This window comes from Protomyctophum parallelum (genome assembly GCF_964188405.1).
Source record: "Protomyctophum parallelum genome assembly, chromosome: 16".
Lineage (NCBI taxonomy): Eukaryota > Metazoa > Chordata > Actinopteri > Myctophiformes > Myctophidae > Protomyctophum > Protomyctophum parallelum.
In genome coordinates this window covers 26,413,093-26,434,868 of record NC_139711.1, presented here as the reverse complement: position 1 = coordinate 26,434,868, position 21,776 = coordinate 26,413,093, and the positions used below count along the sequence as shown (strand labels likewise).

Genomic DNA, 21,776 nt, shown 5'->3' with positions numbered 1-21,776 from the left:
ACATTCAGAAATAAGAACATAGTGGTGTTTGTAAAACAGAAAATCAAACATTTGCCACGGACACCTTTGTCCGTGTATGGACATGTTGGTGCCTGGTGACTCCAGGCAGTGAGTGCTAGCCTGGGGACCAGACTAATCTGCCGGTGCAAAACAAAACTGCCCATGCAGTGATAGTCATGCAGGCTAAGTGAGTGCACTGACCATAATGTTCCCTGAGTTTTAACCAATTGATGCCTGGTGCAACCTGTACGTTCTACCTTTGATGCCCGTGCGCTCTCCGTGTCATCAGCTATTGCTATACATGTAGCAACATAACGATAAAAAAAAAAAGAATGAATCTGAAGATTTTCAGAAACCTTAGGTCAGGCCGTAGAAGGCGTTCCCAGATTCGGCCTCAGGCATCAATGGGTTAAAGGACTGTCTTGTGTTGCCTATGCCCAGCAACAGCAACAAAGCAAGAACGGTTTCATAAACTATGGAAACCTGTCCCAATATGAATTATAAAAATGTTTTCAAGTCACTGGGGCCAGCTGCTAGCTGAGGCATGGTGGAGGTGGAGTCTAATCCATCTCAAAACAAATGAAGTACAAACTGTTATAATCATGATCGCCCATGTCCGTGTACTTGAACGTGAGACAGTGTACTTGATATGTAATGTGTACTCCCTGATCTGTAGCATACTTAGTTAGGCTACGAGAGACATCTCAGACAGCAAGGTCAGCCTTGCTGCAGTAGGTTATGTCTCATATCTTCTTGTCACGTCATTAGGATCCAGCACTATATATGTCCCCGTTTGTGTAATAAACTTTGTGAACCTTTAGCGTGATACTGTCTCGTGTCGCGTTATTGTTCTTCCGGGCCCGCCGTCGCCGTACCGAAGGAATACTTCAACCGGATTATCACACACCACCCAGCCTGCACACACTACCCGTCTGTCAAACCAGACGAGGGTCCAGTACTTAAAAGTTAACACAAACTGTCAACTATTAGTAAAATATCAATTTGTGGCTAAAAGCAAAAAGATGCTTTTGGGTGGCAAAGCGTAGTATACCTCTTACCTCTGTAAAGGTACATTTATAAAAAAAAATTGCCTGCTTTACAAAAATTGGAACACAACTGTCCTATAGTTGGTAAATTAATACTGTATCGATTGATTTTCTACAATATACTGTAGTGTATTGCCCTGAACATGAAGTCTTGTACACAATATGCACAGTGGGTGAAACTATGTTGTCAATATGTCTCTGAACCAGTGTTATCAGGTAAATAAATCCTCTACACAAACTGGGAAGTCATACAGTACTGTACTAGTACCATACTAGCATGATTATCAAACTGAAGCTTCCACTCAGTCAAGACATTGCAATATATTTCATCATGGTTTCAAAGCCTTACATGGTGCGTGTCTGAGACAATAGACACAGCAGGCAAATGGACTCTACAGATTTTTAATCATTTCCCCAATTTCACATAAAATACATATAAAAAAGTAGAGCACTCTGCGTTTGGAATCAATCGGAGGAACACCTGAAATTGCCTTATACTGAGGGTTTATTTTTTTCTACTGCTCAGTTCTGACTCGCAGATGATACATTTAAAAAATACACTCATAGGACTACGAGCATTATGATAAAAATAACAAAACAAAAACCTAACTAATACCATACCGCAAATAAATGGCCAAAAGATTACAGATTCCCGTTAGCATTCCTACTTTCAAAAGGAGTACATGTAAAACCAAATATTGACCAATGAGATTCTTGAGGCAAGAACTGGTTTCTGTGCAAGTATGGTTGGCATTCAGTCGGTTGACTATATACACTGACTAGAAGACTAAAAGGTCAGTGGACACCATTTCTAATTAGGTTTTCTAATTAGTGCTCTTTGTTCCAGTGAAATTAAATGTTTATGCCATAGCTACAATGATTGACAAGGTCATTCTGTTTCAGATTGACAATCCCTGATGACACCCACACAGGGCTGCACAAAAGAAAAACAATGTAATTGTACCAATAAAATAAAATAAAAAACGAATTTGGTCAGCTGTTGTACCTTGCCGTCATCTCCACCTTTATACAAGAGTTAATATAACCACACAATAATGGGGAAGAAAAACATTTCATCGTTACTAATAATCATGATCAAAATATTATGCAAAAATATAAACCAATCCACTTCTGAATGGATTGGTAGCAGCTATACAATTAAGTTTTCAAAGGGCACTAATTAGAATCATTAATTGGAAAGTCTGTCCACTGACTATTGGTCATCATATAGCGTAAGCGTATATGGCAAGTTTTTAGAGGGAGATGAAGTGTGTGCGTGTCTGTATGTATGGTCTTAGAGAGGGAGATGAAGTGTGTGCGTGTCTGTATGGATGGTCTTAGAGCTGCAGGGCGCAGAACTGCTGGTACACAGCCAGGATGTGAGGGTCAAGCTCTGCGGTGAACAGCAGGTTCTCCAAGGTACCCATGTACTGCTGGATGGTCACATGGTGCTGCACAGGGGAGAGAAGGACCATCCATCAATCAATCAATCATTCTATTCATCCAACTCTCCAACTGATCCATTGGTTCTCGAAATGATTCATTTAATGGGACCAAATCCACTTATAGGAGCCACATTGTAAAACCCTTTTTTGCAGAGTACTTCCTTGGTGTGTCTGTATGTAATGTATATGCGAGTGCTTTACCATAAGGAAGATCTGCTCCAACCTCTCGATGCAGTTCTTGTACCAGGGAGTGTTGATGTCGACGCTGGCCGTCTCACAGCGTACCAGGTGCTCCGTCAGCATCATGATGAAACGCTGCAAGGAACACAAAACAAATACCAATTACAATTACTAATATATCGTCGCTGTCGGGGGGGAAAACCACCAAACTCCATTTTCTTCTTCCATAAAATCAATGCTATTGAAAGATTGAACCAATGAAAAGTATTAAAAAGTCCTTCAGACAAAACCCTTTGTGTCTGAAGGGGGCCCTTGGGGAACCCCGGTCAACAAATGATATACTAAATAGTGTTCAAGTGGTTTAGAACCACTGTGGTACCTGGAAGATGACAAGGAAGAGGTTCTTCTGTTCACTCTGAGCAGACTCCACTTTCTCCTGGAGTTTATCTATCTGCTCCTCCAGCTGACCTTCCTCGTCCTCGCTGTTCTTCTCCATGTCTTCGTCGTCTCCGCTGTGAGTGCTGTGAGTGCTGTCCCTCTGCACACAGACACACAGAATGTCCAACTGATCAGACTTTTCTAACTCAGGCAGTGGGGTCTTGAACCTTTTAATTTCAAGGATCCCCAGTTTTGTATGCAATAGGCCACGAAACTATGCGTACACAACGGTTTTAACACAATCATTCCTGGACAACCAGAGTATTCATTTCAGACCATTGCATACATTCATAAAAATGTCTTGATCTTTCTCGAATCAGTGGAATGTTATTGGACACCGTTGCAATTCTTGCAACTGCTTGCTTGCTATGTTGACGATAGAGACATTTAAGGCTCAATCTATGGTAACGTGGTCAGGAGACGTAGGCTAAACGGGATCAGAACGTAATTTCCGACGGAGCATTAGTCTGACATGTGGGAACAACAGTCGGACTACCGTTAGGGTTAGAGGTAGGTTGTCGGTCTAATGACTAAACAGTGAGGTTAAATTAGGAATAAAAGCCCCCCGAGGCGAGGTTGGCGAAAGGGCCTTTCTGTGTGGAGTTTGCATGTTCTCCCCGTGTCCCCTAGGGTAGGTACCCTCACAAAGAACATGCAGTAATCCTGGTCTCTAAACTGCCTCCCCCTGGCCAGCTGGGGCGCCTGATGGGCGGGGAAAGGTACTGGTTGGAATAACGTGTTCCTTCCACGCGCTACGTCCAACCAGGGAAACTCCCCCCTGTCAGGCGTAAAGGAGCAACTTGGACACTCATGCATGAAGGAAGCATGAGTTCAAGTCCGTTGCTCTCCCTAGATTGGCGGAGGGTGTGTAAAGCCAAGGATCACATTAGATAATTGACACAGGGGTGAAAAATGGGTTACAAAATCGTGGGATAAAAAAAAAAAATGAATAAAAGCTTACCCTCTTGTGTTGCTGTTTCTCCAGCTTGTCCTTGGCCTCTTCCAGCTCCTTCTGGATCTTCTGCACATGTTTGTTCATCTTACGGATGGTGGAGTGCAGAATTTCCCAAACGTAAAACCTATACAGAAGACAGGGTCAGAAGTGCTCATCATAGTTTTATTTAACGCTACTCCTTGTATCACTAAAATATAATAAGAGATTAGATAGATCATTTTATAATTTGCTTTTCCATTCCAATTGACCCCCTTCCAGCTGTTTCCTGGCAGCCCCAACTTTGAAAACCTGGTCACTACTCACTACCCAACAAAAGGGCCTAGTAAATCCACATGATTAAATCTCTGGTCTCCGTCTGTCTCTATCCACCTGGTGAATTCGTGAGCCATGTCCGGAGAGAAGAGCCAGTTGGCCACAGCCGCGCAGTCCACAATCTGGGTTCGGACCATCTTGTCCACCAGCACAGCGGTCATCTGTAATAGCAGTACACAGTCACACATGGTTACCGGTAATATTGAATCCATCACGTTTTTGAGTGGTGCAACCACTCCTACAACCAGCTTGCAATGTCCTCGTACGTGTTTGTGTGTCTGTGTGTCTGTGTGTGTGAGCATGAGTATGTGACTTAAAAATAGCAGTAGGGGGCGCCAGAAACAGTGAGAGGGGTAGTGACTCTAATGAGAGAGAGTGAGAGAGGTAGTGACTCTAATGAGAGAGAGAGATAGAGAGAGAGGGGGGGGGGGGGGGGGGGGGAATTGCACCACTCAGTTCACACGTGTGTGATTTTTTACACTGCATTATCCTGTACATGCATGTGCGTTGCCTGTGTGTTCTTGATTAATCAGTTAATGTCAGACTGGTTTTTACCTCTGGATGGTTCCTCCAGACCTCATAGATCACTCGGAGTATGTGCAGTTTGCCCTCATCACACTCCGTCAGTGCTTTTAACACCTCGTGGAACCTGTCAAGAAGGGATTTAGAAATACATATCATGATCAGGCCCTGGACACATTATGTATGTATGTGACTATTAATTTATATATATATATATATACAGTGCCTTCGGAAAGTATTCACACCCCTTCACTTTTACCACATTTTGTTTTGTTACAGCCTCATTTCAAAAATGGATTAAATTTGTGTTTTTCCTCATCAATCTACACACAATACCCCATAATGATGAAGTGAAAAAGGTTTTCTCAAATATTTTGTTAATTTATTAAAAATAAGAAGCTGGAAAAACACATGTACATAAGTATTCACACTCTTGACTTAGTACTAAGTTGAGGCACCTTTGGAAGCAATTACAGCCTTAAGACTTTTTGGGAATGATGCTACAAGCTTGGCACACTTGAATTTGTGGTATTTTCCCCCTTTTTCTCTGCAGATCCTTTCAAGCTCTGTCAGGTTAGACGGGGAGCGTCGCTGAACAGCTATTTTCAGGTCCTTCCAGAGATGCTCAATGGGGTTCAAGTCTGGGCTCTGGCTGGGCCACTCAAGGACTTTCACAGAGTTGTCCTAAAAGGCTAAAACCAATCCTTCGTTATCTTAGCTGTGTGCTTGGGGTCGTTGTCCTGTTGGAAGGTGAATCGTTGACCAAGTCGGAGGTCCTGAGCGCTCTGGAGCAGTTTTCATCCAGGATGTCTCTGTACACTGCTCCATTCATCTTTCCCTCTATCCTGACAAGTCTCCCAGTTCCTGCCGTTGAAAAACATCCCCACAACATGATGCTGCCACCACCATGCTTCACTGTAAGGATGGTATTTGCCAGGTGATGAGCGGTGCCTGGTTTCCTCCAGACATAACGCTTGGCATTCAGGCTAAAAAGCTCTATTTTGGTTTAATCAGACAAGATAATCTTATTAATAATGGTCTGAGAGTCGTTTAGGTGCCTTTTGGCAAACTCCATGCGCGCTGTGACGCCCGGCTATCATGTGCCTTTTATTGAGGAGAGGCTTCGGTCTGGAGGAAACCAGGCACCGCTCATCACCTGGCAAATACCATCCCTACGGTGAAGCATGGTGGTGGCAGCATTATGCTGTGGGGATGTTTTTCAACGGCAGGAACTGGGAGACTTGTCAGGATAGAGGGAAAGATGAATGGAGCAGTGTACAGAGACATCCTGGATGAAAACCTGCTCTAGAGTGCTCAGGACCTCCGACTTGGTCAACGATTCACCTTCCAACAGGACAACGACCCCAAGCACACAGCTAAGATAACGAAGGATTGGTTTTAGGACAACTCTGTGAAAGTCCTTGAGTGGCCCAGCCAGAGCCCAGACTGACCATTGAGCATCTCTGGAAGGACCTGAAAATAGCTGTGTAGCGACGCTCCCCGTCTAACCTGACAGAGCTTGAGAGGATCTGCAGAGAAAAAGGGGGAAAATACCCCAAATTCAAGTGTGCCAAGCTTGTAGCATCATTCCCAAAAAGTCTTAAGGCTGTAATTGCTTCCAAAGGTGCCTCAACTTGGTACTAAGTCAAGAGTGTGAATACTTATGTACATGTGTTTTTCCAGTTTCTTATTTTTTATAAATTAACAAAATATTTGAGAAAACTTTTTTCACTTCATCATTATGGGGTATTGTGTGTAGATTGGTGAGGAAAAAAACGAATTTAATCCATTTTGAAATGAGGCTGTAACAAAACAAAATGTGGTAAAAGTGAAGGGGTGTGAATACTTTCCGAAGGCACTGTATATATTTTAAACTTACATTTTATTTGCAGGTAAACATAAAATGACAGTCACAGTGTAATGCTTCATATACATCATAAATAAACAACATATATTTATAAACGTATATTTATGTTAATAAATCATTATTAACATCTGTGTCGTTCTGTTGATTTCTATATTCAGTCCATTTCTCCCATTTTTCAGTGAATAGTTCCTCTTGTAGTCTCAATGTATGAGTTAGTTTCTCCATTACAAATATCTCCTCCACAATGCTCAGCCACTGCTACTTTTACGGAAATGCTATAATTGTTGTCTTTTAAAGAACAACATGTATAAAGAACAAATAATTCAGATCTGTACTACAGAATTTGAGAGGTTTACTTGTACATTGACATAAGATAGGACCTATCTTATGTTATATCTGATAGGTCACATTCTCACCTAATACTTTGGTAGACTCAATGCGTTTGGGCGGAGAATTTGGGATTCTTGCCTATTTCATTTGCTGTGGTTTGCCTTCACACTGTCATCCGCAGCAATTGGAAACGCAGCAGGGGGGACCTTTATCAATGTGTTCCATTCATAAACTAGCCTACACAGTGAAATATATGGTGATAAAATTATACTCATAACGTGCATGTGTCATGCCGTCTGGGACTGGACCCCCCCCTCTCTCTCACTATACGCATGCAGCCACGCACTGTTCTTTTGGGCATGGAGGCACAGCGCTGAGCGCACCGATATAACAGACAGCAGCGAAAACTGTTTACACGTTTATTGAGATGAAAGTTCCTACTCCCCACTAGTCCCCACACAGTGACAGCACCGGTAACGGTAACATCTTTGCGCTGCGTAAAATATGCCTTCTCCATCTCCAACTGTGTTCAGCTCCTCACCCGCCACATTGTTTGCTTCATTTCCTTTATTTACTGCGGAGTGCGGATTGCATTCACACCTGCACCGAATCGTAATCAAGTGCGATTGGAAGCAAAGCGAAACCCCCGTTTTTGCTCGGAGTATAATGCAGTTATTTGATACGCATTACGATTCGAATGAGCCGAACGAAGTGCACTTTCTGAAAATGCGCAGCAGGATTCGTTTTAATCGCAGCAAAGCTCTCTGGTATGAATGTGACCTTAGACTCATCAAATACAAAATGTCAGTTTTCTTATTTCAGTGACCATATTCTGTGGTTATGAGGCAACCAAAAACGATCAATACAATAGGGCTCCATATAGGCAGCAAAAAATACAGCCAATGAAAAATGTGTTTTGAGAAAATCAAATGGCATGGGAGGCTATATCGATATGGTATGATACTCGGAGTAGGATACAATTATTTCCGTAAAGATTAATTGAACCCTCCCCTACTTGGCACAGTGGTTGGGAACCAACCAACCACACAAACACTCACTTGGCCAGGGCACTGAAGGAGTGGCTGAAGGACTTGGCAGCCAGATGCAGCAGGGTCTGCAGAAACACGTCAATTTTCAGAGGGTTGAAGCTCTCTCCGTCATCTGGAAGAACACAGATGGAGACAAACGGACAAAGAGAAAGTAATTCAGAAAGTAGGACAGAGCTGCTGCTCTTATGCAGCTGGGAGGTCAGTCTAATGAACAGCTAAATGTCATATCAGTCCTTATATTGAGAGGGTAGACACATGTATGGAGATAACTAGCTCTAGCATGGGTAACATTATTACCCATGTCCTGTTCACTGTCCTATAGCTATTTAATTGTCTATTTCAGTTGGCTGGGCAGCAGATACAAATTCAAACTACATGTACCCTGTCCTAGGGTCCACAATGACAAAAATATGCTGGTTCTACTCTATAGCTAGCAACTTATTTTAGTGAATAAAACATTTGAACCAATCTGTATTGTATGGTACATCGCCGTTAATACAATATAACTAGCATATCTGCAGTGGTTGGAGGTGGTCTCCATCTCTTCCCATCGATATATTTTGACCCTAGGGCTAGGCCTGGTGTCCAGTAAGACACCATACTGCTGGTTGACAACCCATGTAGCCACTCACCGTCATCGTCCTCCTGGTTAGGGTTGGGTACGTCCTTGAGGATGGTCATGATCTCCTCATTGGATGCTCGGTTCTTGATGGCGTTGCTAACGGTGTTAGCCATTTGGTAACCTGGCAACGTTGCTGCGGATGCTGTTGGGGAGGGGGCACACTAATTACTTTAAAGTCTTTCTTTACATCAATTTATAATCCGCCGCTCCTGAATGAAGTGTCTGGTGGTGGGAGTCTGGTGCGACGCACTGGTCCTGCACTGCACCTGGTGAGTGAGCGCAGGAGTGGACCTGGTGAGACGTAGGAGGGGCCCGGACAGGAGTCAACCCACAGAGCCTATTGCTTCCATGCGCCAGACCTCCCAGTCTCGGCAGAGTAGTTCTGGACCAGCGGACTGTGTGACCCTGTGTCCCTGTCTTTCCCTAATGGGACTGATCGACGCATGTCGGGACTTGATCCTGGCTGGGTCACTTGAATGAACGAAACCCTGATGACCTTGAGATACATCACTGAGGATACGTCCCAGACAGCTGACCTTGAGATACATCACTGAGGATACGTCCCAGCCAGGTGCATCCATGCCATGTTTTTTTTAGTTCTTATCATCCATACCTCAATAACACATTTGACCAGAATGGTAATCTCAGGCAATTTAACTGGAGGCATACTATTCTAATATGCTCGGCAAGCTCTAAAAATACTGAGTGTTTAACTTTAAGTAGCGCACTCTTGTAGAATAATGAATGCTTATTAAATGAGCATGACTGCTTTGGACAATATTTAACCACAATTTAACTAGGAATTCACTTCACTTCCAAAAGGAGAATTGGCCATGGAATGGGTACACAAACAAGCAGCATAATAACCGTGTATCACAGTTACAACTAGAACTGCACTCTGTCGAGTGCATACTTGCTTGTTGCACACTAGTAGGCCATAAATGGCCAACTACTGCGCAAGCAGAGCACGCAAGTCCTTTCGACCGCTGTAAACTGTCAAATCTCAGTATCTCTGTGAAGGAACGTTTGAAATGTATAATTTTTAGATGTAACTATTTGCTACCTACCTACTTTATGCATATAAACACCTAGTATTATTAAGTATGATTCAAGTTTCTATCTATATAAGTTTGGGTGAAGAGGGTCATACATATACACACCACGTACTCTGGTCCCAGCAGATCAGGCACAACTTGCTATTTTATTTTTTACTGATTATGTATATAGTATACGTATGACTAGCTCTAAATGATGAAGTAAGAGATATGGTCATTTGTGGTCGTTTGGTCCCAGCAAAGCAGGCATATACTATATAGGCATATACTATATATAGTATATATATAGTATATAGGCATATACTATATACGTATACATATATACTATATAGAGTGTGTAGTTGTAAGTTGATTAGCGGTATACTGTGGTTACTTTGCGCCAAAAACCGTGACAGCTGTCCCGCCATTTGATGTTTATGCAAGAAAACAGCAAATCTGTGCCTGGTTTGCTGGGACCAAACGACCACAAATGACCATATTTCTTAAGTCATCATTAAGAGCTAGTCATACATATACACACCACGTACTCTGGTCCCAGCTGATCAGGCACAATTTGCCATTTTATTTTTTACTGATTATGTATATAGTATACGTATGACTAGCTGTAAATGATGACGTAAGAAATATATATAGTATATAGGCATATACTATATACGTATACATATATACTATATAGAGTGTGTAGTTGTAAGTTGATTAGCGGTATACTGTAGTTACTTTGCGCCAAAAACTGTGACAGCTGTCCCGCCATTTGATGTTTATGCAAGAAAACAGCAAATCTGTGCCTGGTTTGCTGGGACCAAACGACCACAAATGACCATATTTCTTACGTCATCATTAAGAGCTAGTCATACATATACACACCACGTACTCTGGTTCCAGCAGATCAGGCACAATTTGCTATTTTATTTTTTACTGATTATGTATATAGTATACGTATGACTAGCTCTAAATGATGACGTAAGAAATATGGTCATTTGGTCCCAGCAAAACAGGCACAGATTTGATGTTTTTCTGCATAAACATCGAATGGCGGGACAGCTGTCACGGCGGAAGAGACCGGGCGAAAACATTACATTAAGTAAATACAAACAAAAGTTACATCACTACAGATAAACGCACACAATTCCAGTGCAATAAATGTCAGGGTCAAGACGATAATAATATTGTCAAATAAAGAATGATTGACTTACGATTACTCTCTTCTAAGTATTTGTAGTAGAAGAGGGGTTCTGCTGGGATGAGTGCTGTGAAACTAGCAGGGACGATGTCCACTATCCTCTGGTGGTATGACAGCCTAAATGGACAAATTGACAACTCAGCAGCTAGGACCAGAAATATAACTTGTTGCATTGTAAGGGGTTTGTGAGCTTGTAGATCTGCTACAACTTTCTTACAAATCCAAATGATAACAGCTTTTATCCCCACACGTCTCAAGATTTGCCATTGACCACGATAAGAGAATTCCGGTCAAATCGGCCAATCAATAACAGGCAATATGCATTCTGATTGGCCAATGGCCAGTATGAGATGATGCATGATGATAAGAGCTGATAATTCAGCTAAATATGACCTAAATTAAGCATCAAAACATTAAACAGCATTGACATTGAATGGAAAACTTGTAATGTAAACGAGCAAATTGGCAAACCAATCACATGTTGGTAGGAGCCATGTCAAATGTCCTCTAACATAAATTGATGTACGATGACAAGAGTGCCCCTCATTTCACACGGTTCTGCCTTCATTGATAGTACAGTGGATAGAGACAGGAAACAAGGAGAAGCGGTCAAGTTACACGCAACAAAATTAGGTCCAGCCGGCTGGGAATCAAATCAAGGACTCACTGAGCCTGTCACTCAGGCATCAGGGCCTATGCGGTACACACTATGGGCCTTAATCGGGTGCAGTACTTGGTTTAGACATTGTCATTGGTTAGACCAGTCATCAGTAGAATGCATTTCTATCAGTTAAATGAGCACACTTGATTTAATGAAGCTCATGGGGCGCTTGAGGGCAAGAGGCAGAATTTCCATGTATCACTTGAGTTCAAGCTTGTGCCTACATTCCATTACACAATGCGATGTGATATATAATAATTAATATTTGTATAAAGCAGACAGAACATCTGAGGCGATGATATGCAATGACTAATATTTTATTACCTCATGCATTTCTCGAGCACCTCCTTGACAAATTTGGGCTTGGGTCTGTCTAAATCCACGGTTAAGCAGTCAGCCCTATGGAAAGATATACAAGTCACAATACAATCAACACATTTTTGAATTTGTGCACCATTAAAAAAATGATAATAGTAATTGATTGATTTGTCAAAAAGAAATGCATGCTGCACTTTCGAAATTAATATTTTCAAAAACAGCATGCACTGAATGAAATGTAAAGGTTCAATATAAAATTGTACGAGTAATTATTAGACTTATTAGACACATCATAGCGTCATAGCTAATCCAAACGACTGATTGCGACGCATGTACACGTCCTAGCCTATCCTTCTGCAATGTACTCCTTGCTTTTCGCGCATGCGCGGTCCCGTTCCCTTCCCTGTTTAGTGATCAGAAAGAAAGGCTCGCCACGCGTAATCTAGGGATCTCTCCTTCGCCGGTCTTCATTTCTGACTTCAACATGCCTCTCACCTGGAATATTAACGCTTCTAGAGAGACTTGATCGTAATCATAGTAAGGTAAACAAGCAACATTATGCCTCCCCGTTTTTTTACGGAACGGAAGGCCCCGGCTTTCAGAGTAAAAGCTGCCATATCTGCCTGGTATCCCGAGCTTCTATTCTGAAAGAAATCCCGGCGCTGATTGTGTTAAAATCGTATGCAATTCTCAAAACTCAATACCGACCTTCATTGTGCACAGAAATAATTTGCCGCAAACATAAAACATGTGTAGTCCCATAAATATTGATGCAGTATTTACTCACCAGTCATCCCAACTCCATCGAAATTGGAAGTTGCTCAAATGATGAGCAAACCAGTTGAGGAGTCTGAAAATATTCACGAGACAAGCTTGTAAAACTTGACCACAAACAGATGCAATTTCTACAAGGCCTTTTAATTGTTTGACAACCGCAAATCAATCGATGGCCTTTACATTGTTGAAGAGTGAAGGTACTTTTACCAATCAATTTGTATGAAATGTACACATTTTTGCGTTACCGGCAGAGAAATGTATATTTTTTGGCCTCGCTCTTGACATGGTTAACTGTCAGAAATCTAATCACTGTGAAGACTTTGCTCACAAGAACTTTAAGGCTGTTGCACCTTGTGTGAGAGGAGAACATGAACACCCCAGACAGTTTTTAAGTTGCCGTGAGCGGCGCTGGAGGATGTTATTTTCCAAAGAATTATTAAAAATGAATGAAAACAGTAAATGAAAATCCATATTAGACAATCACATATTAGGAGGGCAGTATCAGTCAACAGAAACAAGGTAGGGGATTTTCGAAGAATCTATCATAGTTAAAATAAAGTTTGAGGTTACAATGGGTTTGTATAGGAAATATCTAATTACTGAATCAAGTAAGTTAAAAACTGTCTGGGGTGTTCACATAAGCCACCTTGAGTAGACAATAAAATGAGTGAGTTTTTAAAGTGAGTGAGTGTATTGATCAAAACTCACTGATAAAGACATGGAGATAAGGTTGTAAAAACATTAAGTGATTCACCGGCCCAAATACTCCATACAGAGACAGACAAAGCTTAGGTTTCATATATATCGATGGCTATGGACAATCGGATATACACAAAAGAGACACAACTAAGAGTGCATAGTTTACCTATCTATGCAAGCGGTGTTCATAGTGTCCAGTCTCATGTACAGCATCTCTGTAGCTTGAGCCAACTGGCATTCAGCTGTTAAGGTCAACTCAAATGTCATTTTATAATGAATTGAACCAATCTAAATCAATGCTTTTAAATAAATAGCAAACAGCAATATATACATATATATATAATGCCATATTGAAGATTTAAAAAAATTTCAATAAAATAACTTCACCATTGGTACAATAATAAATTAGCTGCTCAAACATACAGCATTTTAACTAAGTTAAATCATCATCACAGCCGGTAAGGATACAACTTGGGGTAGTGATCCGGGCTGCAGTTTGCAGAGTTCAATGAGCAATGTGGTGTACATGACATCAATGTGTGGCGGAACAGGGAGCTGGAAAAGTTGTCCAAAAATCACCTGTGGCAAAGAGAAGCAGACATTTATTTTTCTACTACAGTGGGAACACCCGTCTCAAAAAATTCCTGCTGACAAAACATATAAAATAACCCCATACCTCCACAATGTGATAGTTAAGTGGAATCTTGTTCTTCCCTGGATAGCTGAGTAACTGGGCAGCACTGAAAATGAAATCAACATTATTTTAGAGAAATATAAATTCAAGAAATTCAATTGAGATGGGGAAGAAATCCCTTTACCCAACAACTTAAACCCTATATACTTTGTTGACATGGTGTTGCTTGAAGATTCATAGTCATTTATTTTATCCTACTAGTTTTTAGTTTGTGTAAGAAACCGCACTGGAATGAAACATTTCAGGGCAAATACACGTTTCTCTAGCAATCTTTGAATAATGACGACACCTGCTGGTCAACTACAAGTACTATGAAAATAGGATTCACACAATTATTCAAATCTCCAACAGGGAAATGGGATTAATTCTACGATTTACAGGCACAAAAACAATTGTACATAGGATAAAAATAAAGAACAACTTAATACTACATACAAAATAAAGAACAACTTAATACTACAAACTTAATAATACAGCTAATATAAGTAAGAAAATATTTGAAATAACTCTTAGCACTATCAGCGTGTACATCCCATAGAGAATACTGTATACAATGGCTGGACCACACACAAAGACAAAATGCTCAAGTTGCGAAAGGCTTTTCTCCATTTAGCCCTAAAATAATTAAGACATTCCATGAGTTTTGTAGAAGGCATACAAGGCCTATTAACCAGGGTGTGTTTTAAATTCTCACATCCAGACATGGAAAAGAGGCCCATAGTTTGAGGGTGATACATTTTTATCTTTGGCAGACAGCAGCACAATTGGTACAGTGGGTCCTAAAGGGTTAAAAAGATTGGCCTAATGAAAAGGGACAACCCACCGCAAGAAGCTTTTATTGCACTTTTAATTTTGCCCACTCGGTGGCTGGTGCTAATGCACTAATGAACGACACTGAATAGCTATTGAACGGTTTACCGCCCTCGAAACCAGAGATAGCCGTTCCTCACCATGTTTTCCTCTCTTTCCAGTGAGATTTGATGATATTGTGTAGGTTCTCCTCAATAACAAACCTCTCAACTGAATGGCTGCCGGGCATAACAGGGCCCTGAGGATCGACAGAAGACAACGTTGTAGAGAAAAACAGTGGCAATACTTCTAGAATGGTAATGGTATACAAGAATTTGTACTAATCATTATTTATAGAACCAATGTGTTATGTGTACCAATTAGAGACCTGCGGATGGAGTTTTTTGTCACCCGCAACCGCAAATTCATTATCCGCCCGCCCGCCCTCTCTCTACTGGCTTGGGACACCACAATGGAAATATATGAGGGCATAACTCATAACCCAACGCACCCGTTATCCAACCGCATTAATGATATCATCCTATGTATATTAACCGCACCATCCGTCAACCGCGGTTATCCGCGGCTAAATCCGCAGGTCTCTAGTACCAATCATTATTATAGAACGAATCACAATTTTTTAGAGTGGGAGCTTTTGGGCTCTACTGGTACACTATCAGTTGATATCAATACTGAGCCATATGCACACCATACCTCAGGGGCATCAGTGTAGTCAAACATACGGAAGACGACGCTGGGCATAGGGTACTGGGCGTCAGGCATGTGTCCCGGTGGGGTGAACGGAGGCAGGTTGTGCTGCAGGGCCTCGCATAGTACGCTGTCGAAGGCAATGTAGGGACGCAGGATGTGTCGCTCCTGCCAACGATCCTTTTTTAGCTTCTGAATCTGGGCCCAAAGGCAGTCTAAATACTGGGAGGGAAAGGGAGAAGATAGGTTACAAGTTAGTACATTTTATTTTTGCGAACGCAGAGCACTAACTATGACACCCTGCAGATCATGTCTGTGTGTCTGTCTGTCTGTGCGTCTGTCCCGCTGTGACACCACCCGCCCGCCACCAGAGGGCGCAGCTGTAGCACACACACACAGTAGAAAACTTAAAGAAATTACTAACTAAAAAGGGAAAAAAAGTATGTAATTTATTCTAATTGTTGTTATTGCAATTTACGAGCTGCGTTCACTTCCCGCGTTTGCGCGTCTTACTTGTACTACCCTATTCCAGATAAATAAAGTGACAGGACAATTTCATTTGATTGTGTTAAACATCTTCTTATAGATTGTCCTTGTTTCCTCCTCTTGTGTTTTTATTGTTTCACTGCTGGATTCGTTAAAGCATCTTGCAACCTTGTTAACACCCCGAGCGGCAAGGACGGAGTTCTCCGTTCAATCAATTAGTAACGCAGCGCTCTCAGCGACGGAGATTGATAAAAGGACAGATTTATTGATAAATCCTGTATTGACGCATCGGTAATCAACTTACAATCGAACCGTAGCCCTATGAATCAGAATCGAATCGTCAGGTACCTAGAGAGTTCCGTCCATACATGTCAACCTGCTACCCCTCTACCACCATGCCATCACAAAAAAAAAAAACATGTGATTGGATTTCAATATACAGTGGCCCTCACCTCCTCTTGTGGGTGGGGCTTCTCTGCTGTCCACACCTGCAGCATGGAGACATGAGTCTTTGCTCGTCTCCTGACAATCAACAATGAGACACACATATTTGAACTTCCTTCCAGTTTAAGGAAAAGCCAGACCTGTGCATGACTGCATGTCTACTAAATACAATACTATATGTAGTTTGATAAATAACAGTGGGATGTGAATGAAAGCGAGAAATTAAAACAAAAAGCAAGAAAGGGTAATAGGAAAAGATGGGAGTGGAAAGTTATAACAAGAAATAAGAACTCTTACTTCAGGTAGCCCTCAATCTGGCTGAGCATTCGGTCCATCTCAACATCCTTCTTCTCGTACAGCTCCTTACCAACCCAGGGCAGACAGGACAGCACCACATACACAAACCAGTCTGACCGCACCTGACGGGACAAAGAAAAGTGTGGTCACTTATTTTTTTGCAGACATGTTTTTCTTTCCCATATCATTTACCCTGTTGTTTTGCACAGATCAGGTTTTATCTTGTAAAATATACTGTATAATAATGTATTGTTTTAATACATCTGCATTTAACACAACAGTGCAGGATTGGAACTATACCCAAATGCACATTTAAAAATCCATAAGATCCATATTATTTTGGTTGTTCTTCACAATAGCACAGGTGAAACCATGTGCACTACATTGTGTGCCTCCAATAGCTACCTGTGGTACGTCCTCCTCTTGCGTAACACTAATGAAGTTCTCAAACATTGCCACCATGGAGGGAGCAGCAATCACATGGCAGTTGACCAGATCAGACAGAAATCTCACCTGCAAAATGGACAACCAGCATTGAATTAAAAGTAGGTAAAATTAAGATTACATAAGAGCAAGTCCATAAAAAAATATTGAATGTATAGAAATTCAACAAGTCGTTTGTATCGTCCAACGAGGTCACTTAGTAGCCCTACCAAGTAAACAGCTTCATTGTAGAAATTGTTTTTTAACGTCTCCTTGAGTTGTCTGATCATGGCCTCCACAAACTCGCCACCGAAGTTGTAGTTTCGGGCATTGAGAAGGCCAACCAATGTTGTATACACAGATAACTTCTCAGGTAGGAGCCGGGCACTGAAAATGCAGAGAGAGACAACCGAGTTAACTGTAATCCTGGCCTCACAACTTTGGGCATGTCATTATAGGCATTACATAAGCAAAAAAGATTGACACTGTCATATGACAAAGTTGTATTATAAGAGAACAGGCTTTAAGGTAGTAACGTTAGGGCTCATGTGGTTAAGACTTTAATAAGAGAGAAAGAGAGAAATAGCAATGAGGTAACAGAATACAGTACTTACACAGCACATAAAATGCGCAGGATTTTGTTTTTGTAATTTGGGAGGTCGGCTTCTAGGACGCCTGCAAGACCTTCCAAATTGCTCTCCAGTGATGATGTACTCTGTGGGGCAAAAGAAACACCATTGGAAATAGTTTACAAGCAGTGGCAGGTACTGTAAATGTTTGACCTTGGTCCAAGTTCGGAACTAGCTACAGTGGTTGTCCTCCTACATCAATGACCGGACCGATGACAGGCAAATGTTTCTATCCATCCCCCCCTCTGCTACTCAGGTGGAAGAGTGAATCACTGCATGCATGGCTGACATCTCACAGTGGATATCTTCTAACCACCTCAAGCTGAACCCAGTCAAGACTGAGGTTCTCTTCTTCCCAGCTAAGTCCTGCCCCATGCGGGACTGAGCTAACTATTTAGCTCTCGTTCAAAACACACATTACAGCTGTCACTCGACCCTGTAGGTTTACACTCTATAACATAACAAATTAAACTGTTCCTCACCCAGGAGTCAATTGGCTCCTAATCCACAACAGTCTTGTGAAAACTTGACTATTTTAACTCCCTCCTTACTGGCCTACCGGCATGCGCACTTAAGCCTCTCCAAATAATCCAAAATGCCGCAGCTCGCTTGGTCTTCAACCAGCCAAAATTCTCACAGGTCTCCCCCCTTCTCCACTCCCTCCATTGGCTCCCTGTCGCTACCCGCACAGAATACAAAACTCTGATGCTGGCATTCAAAGCAACCAAAGGTTTGGCTCCCCCATATCATGAAAGTCTGATCGAACCCTACAAAACCTCCCACGCACTCAGAACAGCCAATGAAGGGAAGCTGGAAGTACCTTCACTAAAAACGCCGGGACAACGCGACATGTCCCAAACTCTACTCCCTTCTGGCTCTAAAACTATGGAATGCACTTCCCAATACAATCAGAACTGCAGCCTCACTCCTAATCTTCTGCCATAGTCTGAAAACCCACCTCTTCAGACTCCACCATGGCCCGTAGCACTTGCCCTAGCCCCAACGACCTTACAGGCGTATGCAAAGGCCCAATTTATGTAACTTAAGCCCTAACCACACCAAAGGGTCACCATGCAACTCCTTGGGTCCAAACGGTTGCAAGGAGTTCATGCTAAAACTGTCTTGACCCTTTGGTGTGGTTTGGGCCAATGAATTGCATGCGTTGAATCACTAGGGTCAACGTGGGTCAACGTGCAACAAGACATATCACACCGCAGGGCCAACGCTAACACCGTCTTGACCCTTTTGTGTGGTTAGGGCTTTAGATTTTATTTAGACTTATAGCATCTTATAGCAGTAGACATAGCACTATAAAGTATACATGCATAGTTTCATTATAGTCCACTGTTACGTTCTTACGTATGATTCTACTACTACTTTTTATGTATGTGATGTATTGCCATGCTTTTGTTCTTGCTTAATGTAAGCCGCTCTGGATTAAGAGCATCTGCTAAATAGTAAATGCCTAATTGTACGTAAGGATTTCTGAAAACATTCAGATTCGTATAAAAAATAAAATAATAATGTTGCTATATGAGACAGAGGTGTATTGTGTATGAGGGTTCAGCCGGCATTAAAGGTAAAACAACGTATAGGTTACACCAGGTCTAAATGTGTTAATGCCAGGTCAATTTTCTGAACATAAATGATGAATAATGAACTAATACATATGTATTAACTCCTAATCACTTTCAACCTGCCATCCCCATTCTGGGCATGTCATTACAGGCAAAACATCCATAAATTAGGCAATCTACAAATAATTCGCTATGAATTTGTATATTACCAAGACAGCAAGACCCCATTACCTTCTCTCCAACACGACATATCAACGACTCCAAGCGGTCCTCAATTTCAATGGGCTCCGATGTTCGCCTCCTTTTGTGGGCTTGGCCTCCTACGAGGGAGAAGTGACAATTAAAAAACGTAGAAAAGTATGATTATGAAATCAACAAATAGTATTTTATCCTTCATGTCACAAACCAGAATGCAACAACAGGTGAAGGATTACATCAGTGCTTCACTGAAGCCCTGCAAATGCATTGAAACAGCAACTAATTTGTGTATTTACATGTAGCTCTGGTCCATAGCTCTAGCAACACATTAGAGCTATGGACCAGAGCTAATTTACATGGCGATGGGTTCATGGATGGGATTTATATTTCATTCACCAAAACACGTACCCATAAACAATTTCTGTACTGTAACTGTACTACTATTTCTATCTATAGTGACTCATAGGAATAGACTATGTGACAACCAGGTATAGTCTGGTGACCACCGGAATGTAGACAGCACCCGGGTGAGCAGTATGGGTTAGCGCCCCAGCCTAAAGGCCTATTCATAGTCTGGATTTTCGGTGGTAAGGTGACCACCGCTCCGGTGGTGAGCTGACCACCGGAGCTGAAATAACGTTGAGCGGTGGTGAGTAAAAACAGAGATAAGGGCTGGAGCGGTGGCGGTGGTTTGCTCTTCACCGCGGCTCGTGACGTCATGTTGTAGTTCGGTGGTCACCCCACCACCGTAAATCCAGACTATGTATGAGCCTTGAGTCCTCCGTGAGGAGGAAGCCTAACAACCCTCTGTGAGGTTTTTAGGAGGGCCATGCAAGCAGCAAGTGGAGCCGCAGCACCATTTCCCTGCGGAACCATTGCCCACCACTACTGAATGAACTGTCTGGTTCTGGGACTCTGGTGCAACGCACAGGTCCTGAGCCTGGTGAGAGCAGGAGTGGACCTGGTGAGACATAGGAGGGGTCCGGACAGGAGACAACCCACAGAGCAGTCCTTCCATGCACCAGAAGCGTACCTCCCAGCCCTGGCAGTTCTGGAGTAGTTCCAACGGATTGTGTGGCCCTGGTTTTGCTTTAGTGGGACTGATTGAGGGTAGCTACTGGGACGTAAGTCGGGACTTGAGTGAGGGGTATGATGTTGGAAGACCCGAAACCCCATTGACCTCAGGATACATCACTGAGGATACGTCCCAGGTGCATCCATGCGATGCATTTTTTGTTATGTACCAACATTTGGCACTCAGTTGAGTTAGTATTATCAGTGTTAATGGGTTTAGTGGGCTAATTAATACTGTATATTTATATGCCATTACATGTTCTGATAGAGGACCCCTATGGAAACAAGCCAGGCATAGGCTTTCTTGGGTTATAAAATCATCTTGTATTTAACTGTACTTTCCTGTGTTATTTTCTGCAAACTGTTAATAAAGAGTAAAGTATTTAATTAATCAACAAATCAATGCAGGTTCACTCACTGTCAGGTTGCCGCCCCCATACAGTCCATTGCCTGACTAGCTAGCTAACTAGCCAAGCTAGGATAGCAACTAGTCTAAAGGGTGAAGTAGGAAAACACCCAACATTCAACTGATCTGATGCATTCAGTCATCATTTTGAGAACCTTTCGCAAGCTGGGAAACGACTCATACACACAATTACACTACGATGTTGTATTAATCACGTCACCTCGTACATGTGCTGTGCTGCTGCACCATCGCCAATCAGCTAGCATCAGTTAGCCTAGCATATAAAACAAACACCCAGTCGGTGTAACTGTAACGTGAAACTTACCGTCATCCCCGTCGCTGTGTCGTCTCCTGGACATTTTTCGTCGCGCACTTTAACTCACAAGTGTTTATAAAAAAAAAACAGGCACTATGTAATCTATGTTGTTGTTATTATGAGAGTGTGTTTGAATTTGAATGGTCGCTGCATAAAAGAATAGCGGTTGGATTCAAGTGAAACACATCCGGCGCAGCCAGCACGCGTATCGGATGGAAATAATGGTTGGTACATCAGGCTTTGTCTTCCGACGTCGTCCATCGTCATATTTGTTTTTGT

General features: G+C 42.1%; 1 protein-coding gene across 2 annotated transcripts; it reads right to left on the bottom strand.

Moving 5' to 3' along the window:
* Positions 1-1,432: 1,432 nt before the first annotated feature.
* On the bottom strand, positions 1,433-21,668 carry ncbp1 (nuclear cap binding protein subunit 1). 2 transcript variants are annotated; one of them, XM_083785177.1, is made up of 24 exons: positions 21,507-21,668; positions 19,735-19,823; positions 17,912-18,012; positions 17,528-17,684; positions 17,280-17,387; positions 16,875-16,996; positions 16,586-16,655; positions 15,654-15,869; positions 15,101-15,198; positions 14,133-14,196; positions 13,925-14,035; positions 13,623-13,687; positions 12,768-12,830; positions 11,987-12,061; positions 11,015-11,118; positions 8,777-8,908; positions 8,154-8,256; positions 4,932-5,025; positions 4,434-4,537; positions 4,071-4,188; positions 3,051-3,209; positions 2,693-2,806; positions 2,390-2,497; positions 1,433-2,346 (listed from the first exon to the last, which is right to left on the bottom strand). In XM_083785177.1, the coding sequence occupies exons 1-24, from the start codon at positions 21,538-21,540 to the stop codon at positions 2,341-2,343; spliced, it is 2,415 nt and encodes an 804-aa protein (XP_083641303.1). In that variant the 5' UTR covers positions 21,541-21,668; the 3' UTR covers positions 1,433-2,340. The 2 variants fall into 2 exon arrangements, with proteins under 2 accessions (XP_083641303.1, XP_083641302.1); XM_083785176.1 differs by having other exon boundaries at positions 1,433-2,497.
* Positions 21,669-21,776: the final 108 nt, after the last annotated feature.